At 46.8% G+C, this 15995-nt stretch overlaps 1 protein-coding gene across 4 annotated transcripts in view; it reads right to left on the bottom strand.

Moving 5' to 3' along the window:
- Positions 1 to 1556: 1556 nt before the first annotated feature.
- Positions 1557 to 15995, bottom strand: part of VOPP1 (VOPP1 WW domain binding protein) — a 169057-nt gene continuing 154618 nt past the window's right edge. For all 4 annotated transcript variants that reach the window (XM_069561178.1, XM_069561179.1, XM_069561181.1 and 1 more), the window contains one exon: positions 1557 to 4018. In XM_069561178.1, the coding sequence (XP_069417279.1) occupies positions 3828 to 4018 (191 nt within the window). In that variant the 3' untranslated portion in view covers positions 1557 to 3827. The remainder of the gene's footprint in view (positions 4019 to 15995) is intronic.

Below are 15995 nucleotides of genomic sequence, written 5' to 3'. Positions count from 1 at the left end.
AAATGGTAGGGAAAAACGTTGCCTGAGGTTTCTCCTTCCCAGCTCTGGTGGGCTCTACACCCATGACTGAGCAGCACACACCAACATTTCAGGATGGTAAGGTGACGTAGGGGCGGTGGCAGTGAATGGGGCCCTGTCAACTTCCACCTTCATATCTGGGATGTATTCAAAGCAAATTTGCTCCTGTTATACCATGGAGCTCATCTCCTGATGGGCAAAGGACTAGTTGGGAATGCATTCTCTCTCTCCACTTCAGTTTCTCTTGCTCAGGGAAATGTGGAGTGAAGGAGAATAGAGGATTTCTAACATTTGCTGAGTGACCATAAAGTGCCTGGTAAAAACCTGGTGTAAGCAACAAGTAGTATGACCCTTGGACTGCTAGGAGATCCAACCAGTCCATCCTAAAGATCATTCCTGAATGTTCACTGGATGCACTGGATCCCGTGAACATTCCTGAACATTCAGTGAACATTCCTGAATGTTCACTGGATCTTCCTGATGCAAAGAGCTGACTCATTTGAAAAGACCCTGAAGCTGGGAAAGATTGAAGGCAGGAGGAGAAGGGGATGACAGAGGATGAGATGGTTGGATGGCATCACCGACTCAATGAACATGGATTTGGGTGGACTCTGAGAGTTGGTGATGGACAGGGAGGCCTGCCGTGCTGCGGTTCATGGGGTCACAAAGAGTTGGACATGACTGAGCCACTGAACTGAACTGAGTATGACCCCATTTTGCAGTTGAAAAAACTGAGGTTTTGGATTCTTTGAGTCACTGAACTTCTCACATTTTCAGCTCCCACCTTCTCAGATGTGGGTTTCTTCATCAGTCCCATGCACCACCTTCTATTTCAGAAATTTCAGTTTCTGATCTTGTACTTTTTTTGCCTGGAGGACTATTAACATTATGGACTTTTGGAGTTCAGTGAAATCTGGGGGTGGGGACAGATGAGACTGAGTACTCTGTTGGTCACCTTTAGTCATTGACCTTTGATGTGTAAATGACCCTGCTCCCATTTCACTGGGGGGAAGTTGATGACACGGGGCATGTCCAGTGAGATGTGTGAATTAGCTCTGAAAATCTTCTACCTGATTTCCTGTCCTGTTTTAAGGCAGCAAATTATGAAACACTTCTTGATAAATATTATCTCAGTTAGTAATTCATCTTAAATATAGCCTAACTGTAGCAGGTAGAGATATGTGAGAGAAATACAGTTTCTGACCAAATAGAATTAGATTTAAAAATCAAGGCCCCCTACCTATACAGAGCACAGGCAGCCCCCCAGATAATTAATGCCAGTACTAGCTATGAGTTTATGTAATTAAGGCTTCTGTCGTCCTGCTTACTTCAGATATTTTTTCCTTAGCTAGGTTTTTTTAACATGTTGGTGAAACAAAAGTTCCTTATATTCTCAGAAAGCATATTATTTCCAGTTCTCCTGAGACTGGGTGCATCTCCACCTATTCCACCCCACTCAGCTAACCTCAGAGCCTGCTGTCTGTCCTTTAGAAACTTCGTCTTTACCCTCTTTGCTAGTCCCCAGCAAAACAGTCAAATCACACGCCCAAATTTATTTTTATTGTGCATACATAGGAAACATAACCCTACCAAAAGAACAAAAAAGACAAATGAGCCAAGTGTTACAAGAGGAAAAGCATGCACAGATCTATTCCCAGTTCACTCCTAGCCATGGACTCTATGGGGCTTCACACACCAGAAGTTGGCTTGGACTGGCTCCAAGCAGTGGGCACTGTCCACTGACAGCATAGGGAAACAGTGGGCAGGACATATCACTGTAAAAGGAATTTCCACACACACTAACCACTGAGTGGGTTCTCACCAAGGTTCAAGGGAAAACAAAGTTTATCTCATACAAGCATGACTATAAAATAGTTGAGTGCTACCTAAATCATCCAGTCTCTTAAGATCATTTGGTATAAAAAAAAAACAAACCCCCAAACAGAATTTCATCGTGGACATTTGGGTGCCTATGTAGCTGCACCAACTCCAACCTGGGGGGTGCTTCCTCATCAGAACTGCAAAGGAAGAAACTGGAGCTGAAAATGCCAAACGAGTGGCCTGGAGGAAGAGAAACTTCTGGACCCGTGTAGTTATCCTGGGTTGTAAACAGCAAATGTTGTGCTCTGTTGTCTCATTCAAATCAAGGACTTGAGTGTGGGGAGGGACTGAAGTTGGGGACAGGAGTTCAGAGGTCACGCTCAATGGTCAAAAGCACCGGCAGCAGCATCTATGTTCAGACTATTTCCAGTGTTCATCTGGCTCCAAGAGTGTCCCATGGAGTCCCTGGGGAGGCTTCCAGGTTCTCCATCCTGACTCTCTCTCCTACTCCAGCAGAGCAGGGACATGGAGACAGGCGTGGGGAATGAAAACGCTCAGCATCACTCTAGTGAGATGTCCTGATGCTCAGGTTCAATGACTGACAACCTCTCAAGAGGCTCTGATTACTTCATTTCAAAAATAAGCACCCCATCCCCACCCCACCCCTGCCCCATTACTATACACACGTGTCTCCACTATGATCGATGCTTTGCCCTTGCTATACACCAACCATCAGGTCTCAGTCTGGGTTTAAGTACACGATGGTGGGCGTAGCCTACGCAGAGGAGCAGAACTCCAGTCCCCTAACGATCCAGGACTACCTGTGATTCGAGGGCCAGAGAGGCTTCTGAGCCAGGTTTGCATTTCCAACCACATCTTTATTCTAATTTCGATTAACTCGTCAGTGAAATCTATTCAGTCCTTTCGGAAGAGGTCTATTTGCAGTCCCGGGGTTTTGTGTTCCTGTCTTTTTCTTAGCAAGCTTCTCCTCTGCAGAGACTGGCATACACCTGCTGAGACCAGTCAGCCGGGGCCCAGGCTTGCCCTCCCAGGCTCAAGCCGCTGGCTGTGCTCCGCTGGGACACTTCTCTCCAGGGGCCGGCGTGGCTTCCCAGCCGGCCTTTGAAAGTGTCCGTCACGACGCACTGTCAGGCCTGCCTCAGGGGAGGGTGCAGAGCCTGGCTGTGATCACAGGCCACAGAACTATTGACACCCAGGAAAGACTCCGAGTCTGACCTCAGGGCACGACTCCACACCACCTTCCCCAGATGCACTGAAAACAGCTCCACTTCCCCCCAGGTCAGACCAAGAGCTCATGAAATGCAATGTCCAGTTTGAGGCAGGAGGCAATTTCCCATGAATTTAAATACCTTCCCTTAGTGATTTTCGGGGAACTACAGACATCAAATTGGCCTGATTCTAGAGCCCCATCTCCCTGAGGTATAGCACACCAGTGCTCTCCCAGCCCTGGCGGTACCAAGGGCAGCACTCTGGTCTTCAGGAAGGGAAGGGGAAGAGGGGGCTCAGAGGCTGCGCCCCGTCATCATTTTTGGAAGAGGAGACTGCTGGCTCTGCAGGGCCTGGTTTTAGCCGGCAGCCTGCCGTGTGTGTGCAGGGTGCCTGGGCCATGGGCCCCCCTTCACGTCCCCACGCACTCACCCGCACCGCCTGGCCTTCCGCCGGGGTTTGCCCCCTGCAGGCCTGGGCAGCCAGCTCAAGGGGGGCAACCATCAGGACTGTCCACTCAGCCAGAGCACAGGTTACGTTGGAAACATAAGCAACAGAGGAGACACGGGGTGAATTGAAATATTGGTCCTCCAAGGAAAACTTGAGAGGAAGCTGTGCTTTGAAGATATCAAAAAGGAACTTGCCCTCAGTGGCTCATAAGACCTTTTCTGGAAGTGAGCAGTGACAGGGCAGGGAGAGCAAGCGACGGCCTCGCCCTGCCTCCCAGCCACGTCACACAGGCAGGTGCTGGCGGCTCCCGGCTACTTGGTCTTCACCACCTGCTCATATGGGGGTGGGGGCGTGTTGCAGTAGGAAGGGGGCGGTGGGTAGGCCGTGCTTCCCTGGGATGAGTTGGGCTGGACCTGGAAAGCCATCGCCACGGGGTTCCCAGCAGGATTCATCCCCGATCCTCCGGGGTCGGTGTAGTATGGCAGCCCCAGCGGCTGGGCTCCTGAAAGACAAACAAGGAGATGAGAGCACAGCCTGGCCGGGTGCTGGGTGAAGACCGCTGCCCTGGTCATGCACTTAGCGGACACGTATCGCGGGCCAGCAAGCCCAGACACAGGAGGGCTCCAGCGTGCAGGGAACAAGCAAAGGTGAGACGCTGGCCCAGCCTCCTGAGGCGGCTCCTTCACAGGGCAGACGGCCAGAAAGCACCTCAGTCCACAAGGGTGCCCGAGTGTTGGAGGGATGATAGCGGGGTCAGGCGCGGTGGAGGCCAACCCACAACCGAGGGACAACCGGAGGAGCTCTGCCAACACCTGGGGACATGCACCAAAAGATTATCAACACAGACAGCCCAGCAGCCCTGAGAGCCTGGAAAGCCAGGATGCCGAAAGGTAAGCCAACTTAGAGAGAACTGAGCAGAGGACCTGGGGTTCCCAGCTCTTGACTAGAAGCATCACAGGCCCCTCCACAAAGTTTCTGAGAACAGTATGTTGAACTACGAGCTGCACTCACACCTGCTGGGTAACATTTACTCAGGGCAGAGCACCTGTCATCCAGGTGAACCAAATTCCCAGACAGGGAGACCACCTAGGGGCCTGAAGTCAGTGGGGTGACTGACAGGTCTGTGGGCTCTCCCCTGCCCTGGATGCTGCAGAAAGATGTCTCAGGGAGAGGCAGGCTGAGCCCTGCTGCAGGCCAGGGTGCAGGACACAGCGGGGCAAGAGTGCACAGATGGTGACAAGAGGGAATATCTAGCCCCAACTCTCGTTTAACAGTAGAAATACCCGAGCTGCTGTGTTGAGCCTATTTCTTGGATCTGCATTTTCTGATCATGTTGATAATGTGATAGAATACTGACTAAATAAAGAATCAAGAAAGAAACCGTGGGCTCCGAGCTTTTCGTGGGCTTAGCTAAGTTCACGAGTGAATCAGATGCATCTGAATTAGGCCACATTCAACCCAGGGGATGCGCAGCACCAGAGAGGTAGTGTCTGCCTGTATATTATGTGGAACGTTTTTTTGTACAAATCTCACTCTGCTACAGTTTAACTGAATAAAGGTCAGATTCCTGGAAAGATGCCCACCAAAGTGAGCAGGATGTCTTGGAAATCTACAAATGAGCTGAAGGAGAGCATAGGACAGAAACATACAGGCAAAGAGGCATTCGGGGTGTCAGGAGGAGCGCATCAGCCACAGATGGACCTTGATCTGCTCCTCCTCTCAAACAGGCTTCTACTGGTGCGTCTTCCTGTTGCCAGGAGATGTGTTTGTTCACAAGCCCATGACTAGCCAGGACCATCCACTTCTCAAGGGCAGAGATAGTTTATTTATCTTTGAATCTCTGTATATTTTATACAAATAAAAAGTTAAAGATGAAAAAGAGACGCTAATGTAATAGTCTAGGAAAGACACAAAAAAATCTTTGAATATGAGACAAGAAATGAGAGAACGAGGGGTTCAGGAGGCGTATCCAAGGACCAGGGACCAGCTGAGTGTGAAGACCATGGGGAGGAAAGGCCTGCCTAGGAAAGACCTGGCTTCCAGTGTTGAGGAGGGGCCACCTGGCAAGAGAGGGGACAGAGGGCAGGGGTCTGCAGGAGTCCGAGCAGCTCTGGAAGCCTTTGGTGTGGAAGTGGTAGCAGAGACATAGCCGTGGCCAAAACTGCCCAAGGAAGAGCGTGTGGAGGGGGCCAGAGGGTGACAGAGGAGAGGACCGATACTCCTGACAGGAGAGACACAGGAGGTTCAGGCGGACGAGGAGAATGAGAGGAGGCTGGGAGGAAAGTGGAACGGCGAGGCAGGAGCTTTGTCACTAGGAGGGGGAGGAAAGGGCAGGACGAGCAGTACTACCTGCGCACCCCGAAGAGGACCCTCATACTTCTTGCCAGTAGTCTCAGCACTGAGGCTGGCACAGAGGCCCAGCTGCTGGGGCAGAGAGCTGCTCCAGGGTAAGGGGCAAAGACCAGAGAGGGGATGGGTGTTGGCTAAAGGGGTACAGGACAAGGGGAGGTGTATTTCTTTTATTCCTTAAACTGTTTTAAATTAAGGTATAGTTGGTTTGGGTCACTGAGTTGGACACGACTGAGCGACTTCACTTCCACTTTTCACTTTCATGCACTGGAGAAGGAAATGGCAACCCACTCCAGTGTTCTTGCCTGGAGAATCCCAGGGACGGAGGAGCCTGGTGGGCTGCCGTCTATGGGGTCGCACAGAGTTGGACACAACTGAAGCGACTTAGCAGCAGCAGCAGCAGCAGCACATGGTGCTGGTGGTAAAGAATCTGCCTGCTAATGCAGTAGACTTAAGAGATGCAGGTTCGATCCCTGGGTTGGGGAGATTCCCTGGAGGAAGTCACGGCAACACACTCCAGTATTCTTGCCTGGAGAATCCCATGGACAGAAGAGTCTGGAGGGCTACGGTCTATAAGGTTGCAAAGAGTCAGACACAACTGAAGCAACTTAGCATGCATGCATGAGCTGTACTTAGTCGCTCAGTCGTGTCTGACTCTTTGCGACCCCACGGACTGTAGCCTGCCAGGCTCCTCTGTCCATGGGATTCTCCAGGCAAGAATACTGGAGTAGGCTGCCATGCCCTCCTCCAGGGGATCTTTCCAACCCAGGGATCAAACCATGGGCTCCTGCATTGCAGGCGGATTCTTTACGGTCTGAGCTACCAGGGAGGCATGCAAGCGAAGTTGATTTAAAGGTTATATTAGGTTTCAAGTGTACAACATAGTGATTCAAGATTTTTACAAATTATGCCCCATTTAATGTTATTACAAAAGAATGGCTGTATTTCACTGTGCTGTACAATATATCCTTATTGTTATTTTTTTTAGACAGTTTGTTCCTCTTAATCCCCTCCCCTACCTTGTCCCTCCCTCTGTCCCTCTCCCCACTGGTAAGCACTAGTTTGTTATCTATGTCTGTGAGTCGGCTTCTGTTTTATTTGTTTTATTTTTTGGATTCCACATGCCAGTGATAACATACAGTATTTGTCTTTCTCTGACTTACTTCACTAAGCATAGCATTCTCCAGGTCTATCCATGTCGTTACAAATGGCAAAATTTCAGTCTTTTTTTTTATGGCTGAGTAACAGCCCATATTGTGTGTGCACACACACCCCAGGTCTTCTTAGCCATTCATTTGTTGATGGACACTTAGGTCAATTCCATATTTTGGCGACTGTACACAGAATATTGGGGTGCAGGTACTTTTCAAGTTAGTGATTTCATTTTCTTTGGATGTTTACCCAGGAGAAGAACTGCAAGGTCATGCGGAAGCTCTCTTTTTAGTTTTTCGAGGAACCTCCATGTTGTTCTCCATAGTGGCTGCACCAATTTATAATCCCACCAATAGTGAACAAGGTTCCCTTTTCTCCACATCCTTGTCAACTTAGCCATTCTGACAGGTGTGAGGTGATATCTCAGGGTGGCTTTGATTTGCATTTCCCTGGTGACTGCGGATGTTGAGCATCTTTTCATGCTCAACATCTGCGTATCTTCTTTGGAAAAATGTCTATCCAGATCCTCTGCCCATTTTACAATTAGGTTGTTTGGTTACTTGTTTGAGTTGTATAAGCTCTTTATATATTTTGGATATTAACCCCTTATCAGATATACGATTTGCAACTATTCTCTCCCATTCAGAAGACTGCCTTTTTGTTTTGCTGATGGTTTCCTTCACTGTTAAAAGCATTTTACTTTGATGTCCCATTTGTTTATTTTTGCTTCTGTTTCCTTTGTCTTAGGAGACAGATTCAAAAAAATGTTCTGCTGTGATTTATGTCAAAGACTGTCCTGCTTCATGTTCTCTTCTAGGAGTTGTATGATTTGGGGGCTTACATTTAGGTCTTTAATCCATTTGGAGTTTACTTTTATATATGGTATGAGAACATATTCTAATTGCATTCTTTTAACATGTAGCTGTCTAGATTTCCCAGCACCACTTATGGAAGAGACTGTCTTTTCCCCATTGCATATTCTCAAGACAGAAATATTTTTAAGGACAGGAAGTGCCTGAACATGTTTATATAGTTAGGGACAGAAATATAGTAAAGACAGGATTTCTAGGGAGAATATAAGCTCAGTGCAGGTTAGGGATCTTATATGCCTGGTTCAACATTTGAACCCCACTGTCTAGCCAAGAGCCTGGCACACAGGAAGGCACCTAGTATTTTTTGTCAGATGGGCAGAGAAGCCACAGGCAGCAGCTCAGAGAAGCAGCACAGGGACCCAGAGCCTCCTGGGTGAAGGAGGCCCAGGTGCTCGCACTGCAGGCCACGGGGGTTGGTGATTTTAACAGACAGATTCCCAAGTCCTCAAAGAAGAGATGGTCACAGATGGTAGCAAAATGGTGTTGGAGAATGGAGGAACCAGATTGTTTGGGATTCAGTGTGTGGTTTGGGATTCTTGGGGCTGTAAGGACATAAAAGTGAAGGTCAGGAGCCAACAGGACACCAGGACCATCCCTCTATCTTACAGGGGGTGGAATGTGGGGGAAGAGAACTAGCCCTTACATTCTGAAGGTGTATGGTAGATGGTTTGTTTAGTTAGAGAAAGAAAATAGAGACTCTGTGAAGAAGCGGAGTCAGAGGAAGACTATTTCTCCAGGAGACAGAGAGGAAAGGATCAGGAGATGTGAGTAAAGCAACTGCAGCCGCACAGTGGCCTGGCTGTCTTCCCAAGTGTTAATGCCAATCTGCATCGAACCTCTATCACATGGGAAGGGCGTGGTGTGGGCACAGCAAGGGTATTGCTACTGCATCCATATTCTTGAAGACACTGAAGCTCAGCCAGACATAACCTGCCAAGGTCACACAGCTACTATGTGGAGGCACCAGAACTGAACCGAGTACTGTCCTGTGAAGCCCAAGCTCTTTCCACGGTGACACGTTCTCACAACAGGGTGATGAAATGGGCCTCCCTCCAGCTGGAGAGGGACAGCAGACTACAGAAGGCTAGGGATACGCTAGACCTGCATTCTGAGCAGCATCCCAGGACTGAGGGCTTAGCTCAGGGCTGTCGCCAGCCAGGCTGTGCTGGGCTGCACTCTATCCCAACCACACTGTGCTTCTCAACAAGCTGAAGTCGTTTTACTCCTTATTGCCATCCCCTCTTTCCTCCTTGACAGTCTGTGTGAGATTCGAGACGGAACCCTAGATTCAGCAAACATTAGTCAATTACAGCAGCTCCACCTGAGTGGAACTGGTCCACTGATGCTGCCACGCTTTCCTCACAGTGACCCTGCTGCTAACCCACCAAGCTCACTGGCCACTAACTGAGGAGGAGATGAGCCAGGCCAACCTTTTCTTGGGATGCCGAAGAATCCAGCTCGCCATAAAGAATGGAGTGGGAGCATAGGAGGGGTGAAGACCACCTGAGAAGGACCAAGTGGCTCGCAAACCCAGGGCCACCAGGTCCCCGCAGCTCTCCTAAGTGACCCATCTGCTCCCTGTATCTGTACAACCAGCTCAGCTCAGAGTGGCTCTAGTGTTCTCCCCTCCATATACCACCTGCCTCACACAGTTTAATCAGAGCTCAGATCCCAAATTCCTACATCCACCTCCTCCAGCCAGGCTGCTTCTCAAGGTTTAGACAGGTTTCTCAAACACGTTCCAGCAGACACAGAGCTCGTCTTCCCACCCCTGACTTGAACGTCCTCTGTCACCACAGCCACCAATTCACTCACAGGGCTGTAAGCTGAGTTCCTGTACTAGGGGTAAAAGGCCCTCCATCTTCAGGTCCTTACTTATTTCAGTCTCAATTCCCCTGTCCTGCCAACAACAACCAACTGCTAGTATCCTGCTCACCTCTCCCAGACCCTCATCAGAAAGCGGCCCCTAGTGTTAAAACATGGAGATCACTCCTCTTGCAAAGTCTTGGCCCATCTTCACACCACCATCCCCGGCCCCTCAGCCTCTCATCTGACTAATTCCCATTTATCTTTCAAGCCTCAGATCAGAAGCACAGCTCACTGGCTATCACCACAATCCTGACTGGACTAGGACCCCTGTCCTCTTGGCACTCAGAAAAGAATCCACACACTAGGCCCCACAGTGTAGTAGAATACTTTGAACTTATGCACACAAGGAGAGGATTTAACTCACCTGGGAACTCTTAGGACCCAAGCCAGCATCTGGCATTGGGACAGTCATCCCATCCCGGAGACAGGTAAGCGATGGAATGAGGAGGGATGGTGCCTCTGCTCTGAACTTGGCCTCTGCTACACCATGCTGAATACTTGCGGCAGCTTTGTGAGACATGCCTGCTTCTGATGCCCAGCAAGCCTGCATCAAGCCTACCTGCTGCCCCTGAGGATAGACGCGTTCGAAGGGATGACTCCACCTCCCCATCACAAGCGATGTGGGTGGGTGTGGGCTAGGGCTGTGGTCTTTGTACCAGAGATGTACTGAGGGCATGTCTGGAACATTCGTGCAGCACCATCATTCACACTGGAGGGTAATGAGAAACGATGACAAGTGTGTCTGACTTAACTGGACAGTTATGTTAACAGTCTCATCACACGGGAACTGGAAGGGTGGGGTTAAAACATCTGAGCATGGAGATGGAGAGGTACTTAGAATAATAAAGAAACAACAAATGGGAGGTGGATAAATTCTGTACTTGTCAAGAACATAAACCCTCAGGTGAACAAACACAGGGATGAAACTGCTAGAAAGACTGGTTGAGGGCACAGACAGCGGGAGCGGAGGCTGCACTCTCTTGGGGCAGCATGAGGCTCCTGGGCTAGAGGGGGCATCGGCTGGCATGGGGGATGTGTGTGTCCCAGACGTTCACTACCTTGCTCATTTGGCTAAAGCAGAACCCCTGACAATATACTGATGTGGCAGAATATCCCGAATCTCGCAGAGAAGAGACACAGAGAGGAGACATACTCAGTTTTGACTCATTCAGGGAGGTGGAGTGACGAAGACATCATGGTATGTGTGAAAACCACAGAGAAAGCAGGCCAGGCAAGAACAGGTATGTGCCCCAGATGAGAGAGACGATTTCAAAAATGTCCCCCAAACATACACGATTCCATGGCACATGACTCTGGAGTTCAAAGCACTTTAAAATCATAACTCATCAATGGAGCAGGATAGGAAGCCCAGGGATAAACCCAGGCACCTATGGGCACCTGTGATCTGTGACAAAGAAGGCAAGAATATACAATGGAGAAAAGAGAGTCTCCTTGATAAGTGGTACTGGAAAACTGGACAGTTACATGTACAAGAATGAAACATGGAACACTACCAAGTGCCATACACAAAAACAAACTCAAAATGGTTTAAAGACCTAAACGTAAGGCCAGACACTGTAAAGCTCTTAATGGAAAACAGCAAGAACACTCTTTGACATAAATCTCAGCAAGATCTTTTTTGACCCACCTCCTACAGTAATGAAAATAAAAACAAAAATAAAGCAATGGGACCTAACTTAACTTAAAAGCTTTTGTACAGCAAAGGAAACCATATACAAAATGAAAAGACAATCCTCAGAATGTGAGAAAATACTTGCAAATGAAGCAATAGATGAGGGATTAATCTCTAAAATATACAATGCAGCTCAATATAAAAAGCCCAGTCAAAAAAGGGCAGAAGATCCAAATAGACATTTCTCCAAAGAAGACATACAGATGGCTAACATCTCTAATTATTAGAGAAATGCAAACCAAAACTATAATCAGGTATCACTTCACATCAGTCAGGATGGACATCATTAAAAAGTCTAAAACAATAAATGCTGGAGACGGTATGGAACAAAGGGAGCCCTCCTACAGTGCTGGCGGGAATGTGAATTGGTACATCGAGTATGGAGAGCAGAATGGAACTTCCTTAAAAAGCTAACAATAGAACTACCATATCAATCAGCAACTCCACTCCTGGGGATACACCCAAAGAAAACCATTATTCAAAAAGATCCATGCACCCCAGTGTTTATGGCAGCATTATTTTCAATAGCCAGGACATGGAAGTAACCTAAATGTCCATCAACAGAGGAAAGGACAAAGAAGATGCATTACATATAGACAATGGAATATTCAGTTCAGTTCAGTTGCTTAGTCATATCTGACTCTTCAGCCATAAAAAGAACAGAAAAATGCCATTTGCAACACAGATGGACCCAAAGATTGTCCTACTAAGTAAGTCAAAGACAAATACCATCTAGAAAAAGAATACAAACAAAATTATTTACAAAACAGAAATAGAGTTACAGATGGAGAAAACAAACATGGTTACTAGGGGGCTAAGGGAAGGGGAGGGATAAATTGGGAGATTGGTGTGCTATACATAAGATGATAACTAATAAGGACATCCTCTATAGCACAGGGAATTCTACTTAATAATCTGTAATGGCCTATATGGGGACAGAATCTTAAAAAGAGTGGATACACGTATAACAGATTCAATTTGTTGTACAGCCGAAGCTAACACAACAGTATAAATCAACTATACTCCAAGAAAAAATTTTAGAAATATAAAATAATATTAAAATACCTCAAATCTTATTATCTATCAAAGAGAATAATTTGCAAACTGAAACAGATTTAAAAATGAGAGAAAATGAAACTCCAAGATAAGTAAGGGCTAGGTTTGGGGGAAAGCATTCACATGTCCTGGTTGACATAGTACCACAGTGTAGAAATGAGGAAAACCCATACTTAAGCTCTACAGTAATGCTTGCTTCCCTGATGGCTCAGATGGTAAAGAATCTGCCTGCAGTGTATGAGACCCAGGGTTAGATCCCTGGGTCAGCAAGATCCCCTGGTGGAGGGCACGGCAACCCACTCCAGTATTCTTGCCTGGAGAATCCCATGGTGAGAGGAGCCTGGAGGACTACAGTCCACAAGGTCACAAAGAGTCGGACCTGACCGAAGCAACTGAGCATGCATGTATGCATGCCACAGTGGTGCTATACGTGCATGCGTGCTAAGAGCCGGACGCAGCTGAGCAACTAAGCATGCATGCACGTGCAGCATCAGGCTGACAGGCATACGTGCATGCTCGGCCACTTCAGTCCTGTCTGACTCTGTGACCCTGCGGACTGTAGCCCTCCAGGCTCCTCTGTCCATGGGATTCTCCAGGCAAGAATACTGGAATGGGTTGCATTGCCCTCCTCCAGGGGATCTTCCTGGCTCAGGGATCAAACCCATGTCTCTTACATCTCCTGCATTGACAGGAGAGTTCTTTACCATTTGTGCCACCTGGGATACTATGAGATATACATTCAGTTCAGTTCAGCCATTCAGTTGTGTCTGACTCTTTGTGACCCCATGAATCGCAGCACGCCAGGCCTCCCTGTCCATCACCAACTCCCGGAGTTCACTCAGATTCACGTCCATTGAGTCAGTGATGCCATCCAGCCATCTCATCCTCTGTTGTCCCCTTCTCCTCCTGCCCCCAATCCCTCTCAGCAACAGAGTCTTTTCCAATGAGTCAACTCTTCTCATGAGGTGGCCAAAGTACTGGAGTTTCAGCTTTAGCATCATTCCCTCCAAAGAAATCCCAGGGCTGATCTCCTTCAGAATGGACTGGTTGGATCTCCTTGCAGTCCAAGAGACTCTCAAGAGTCTTCTCCAACACTACAGTTCAAAAGCATCAATTCTTCAGCACTCTGCCTTCTTCACAGTCCAACTCTCATATCCATATATGAACACTGGAAAAACCAGAGCCTTGACTAGATAGAACTTTGTTGGCAAAGTAACGTCTCTGCTTTTTCATATGCTATCTAGGTTGGTCATAACTTTTCTTCCAAGGAGGAACTGTCTTTTAAGTTCATGGCTGTAGTCACCATCTGCAGTGATTTTGGAGCCCCCCAAAATAAAGTCTGACACTGTTTCTACTGTTTCCCCATCTATTTCCCATGAAGTGATGGGACTGGATGCCATGATCTTCGTTTTCTGAATGTTGAACTTTAAGCCAACTTTTTCACTCTCCTCTTTCACTTTCATCAAGAGGCTTTTTAATTCCTCTTCACTTTCTGCCATAAGGGTGGTGTCATCTGCATATCTGAGGTTATTGATATTTCTCCCAGCAATCTTGATTCCAGCTTGTGCTTCTTCTAGCCCAGCGTTTCTCATGATGTACTCTGCATAGAAGTTAAATAAGCAGGGTGACAATATACAGCCTTGACGTACTCCTTTTCCTATTTGGAACCAGTCTGTTGTTCCATGTCCAGTTCTAACTGTTGCTTCCTGACCTGCATATAGGTTTCTCAAGAGGCAGGTCCAATTTATAGATTTTTCGCTGATGGCCAAAAGTGTTATATATCAATAACTTGCCTGGGTATCTTCTTCCTCTGGACACTGCTGGGTCTCAACCCTTGAGGGGTCCATCCTGAAGCCCAGGACACATGGATACAGCAATGCCAAAAGATGGCCAGTGGGCCTGGGGGACCTGAGCTTCTGCATGCTGCTAAGTATGAAGGTAAACCAGAAGCCCCGTCTCTGTGATTTTTTTGTCACAAGAGGTAACTTATAAATGATTTTAACCTGGCAGCCAAAACACTTGAACTAATTCTTGCAGAGAACATTCTCATCATCAATAGACAAATCTCCCCACTTCGTAACTTGCTCCCTTCCTTTTCTAAGGCTTCTGTTTTTAATTTATTTTTATGTTGTATCCATTCATTTTCCAAAATTGTCTCAGCTACTAAAAATATTTTTCAGTTCATCCTTCAGGACTTTTTTAGGTATATATAAGCTGATATATTGTTTGCAAAGAGAGACAGTCATGTTTCTCCTTCCTGATGAATAAAATTTTCGTGTTAATGCTTTGACCAAGAATTTCTAGAACAGTGTTAAACTTTGTTAGTAAATATCCTAATTTTAATAGCAAGACTTGTACTGTTAAACTAAGTATGTTGTTGGCAACAGGTCGATGGTACAAAGTGAGCTTATTAGACAACTACTAAACATTTCCATTCAAAAGTCACAGCTGGTAACACTAGGCTTAGGTGTACCACTGAGAACTTGGTCCTCACCTCCAATGACCCCAAACACATAGGCTAAGGCTTCATAAAAAGCCTTATTTTGCTAGGGATATTACACTTTACACCAGTACTTTGAGTTTTTATAAGAAATGTATATTGAATTTTATCACCATTTTTCTAGCATCTACTGACTTACTCAGTGATCTTTTTAAAAATTAAGAAAAACCTAGAGAGAAGGTTTATTGGTTATAAACTAATGACTTAAAACTGAGATTAGTTGATGGACATTTTAGGTTCATGCCAAACAGCACATTCACAGCTCCACGTTTTCCATACAGTAAGATCCCTAATACAAAGGAGTTCCAGTCCAAGAGTAAATTAGTAGGTCTAATTTGTTTGTAAATCCAACAAGCTCAGGTACCCAACTAACACAATCAGATGTATAGTACTGTACTGTACTGTAATAAGTTTAAAATATTAATACTTTTCACATAAAAATACATAAGAAACAGACACAAAAATAAAGAAAACATTTAAATTGCACCACACCTTCAGAAATACAAATAGTACAGTATGACATCTGGCGTACAGGGTCTGGCATCGAGTGAACAGGCAAGAAGAGCTGACTGGTGCAGGGAGAGGCGGGAGATGGCAGCGCTGAAGGGTCATCAGCAATAAGAGATGGAGGGTGAGCTGCACTCTCACTCATGCCTGACGCTGAGGGCATTGGACTGGTTCTTTGCTGGATTCAATTCTACCTACACTTCCTACCCTTTTGGAAAAACGATCCAGTACCTCTTTTTTGTCATCATAGATGACATGGTAGCACTGGATTGAGTTCTGAATGGTTGCTGCAAGCTTCATGTTCCATATTACATCTGGGTCCCATGCCTCAAAAAATAACAGTGCCTCCTCAAATAAAGAAAACCCCTTCCCATTTCCCATGTCATGAATCCTTTTGGTTCTTCAGTTACTTCTGAAAAACTAAACCAGTTGCTTCCAGACAACCTGGGCTTGAAATAAACACACTGTACTATTGTGCTAT

The sequence above is a fragment of the Ovis canadensis genome, chromosome 19 (genome assembly GCF_042477335.2).
Source record: "Ovis canadensis isolate MfBH-ARS-UI-01 breed Bighorn chromosome 19, ARS-UI_OviCan_v2, whole genome shotgun sequence".
NCBI lineage: Eukaryota > Metazoa > Chordata > Mammalia > Artiodactyla > Bovidae > Ovis > Ovis canadensis.
The sequence above is the reverse complement of the archived record's forward strand: the minus strand, read 5'-3'. Positions and strand labels throughout refer to the sequence as shown.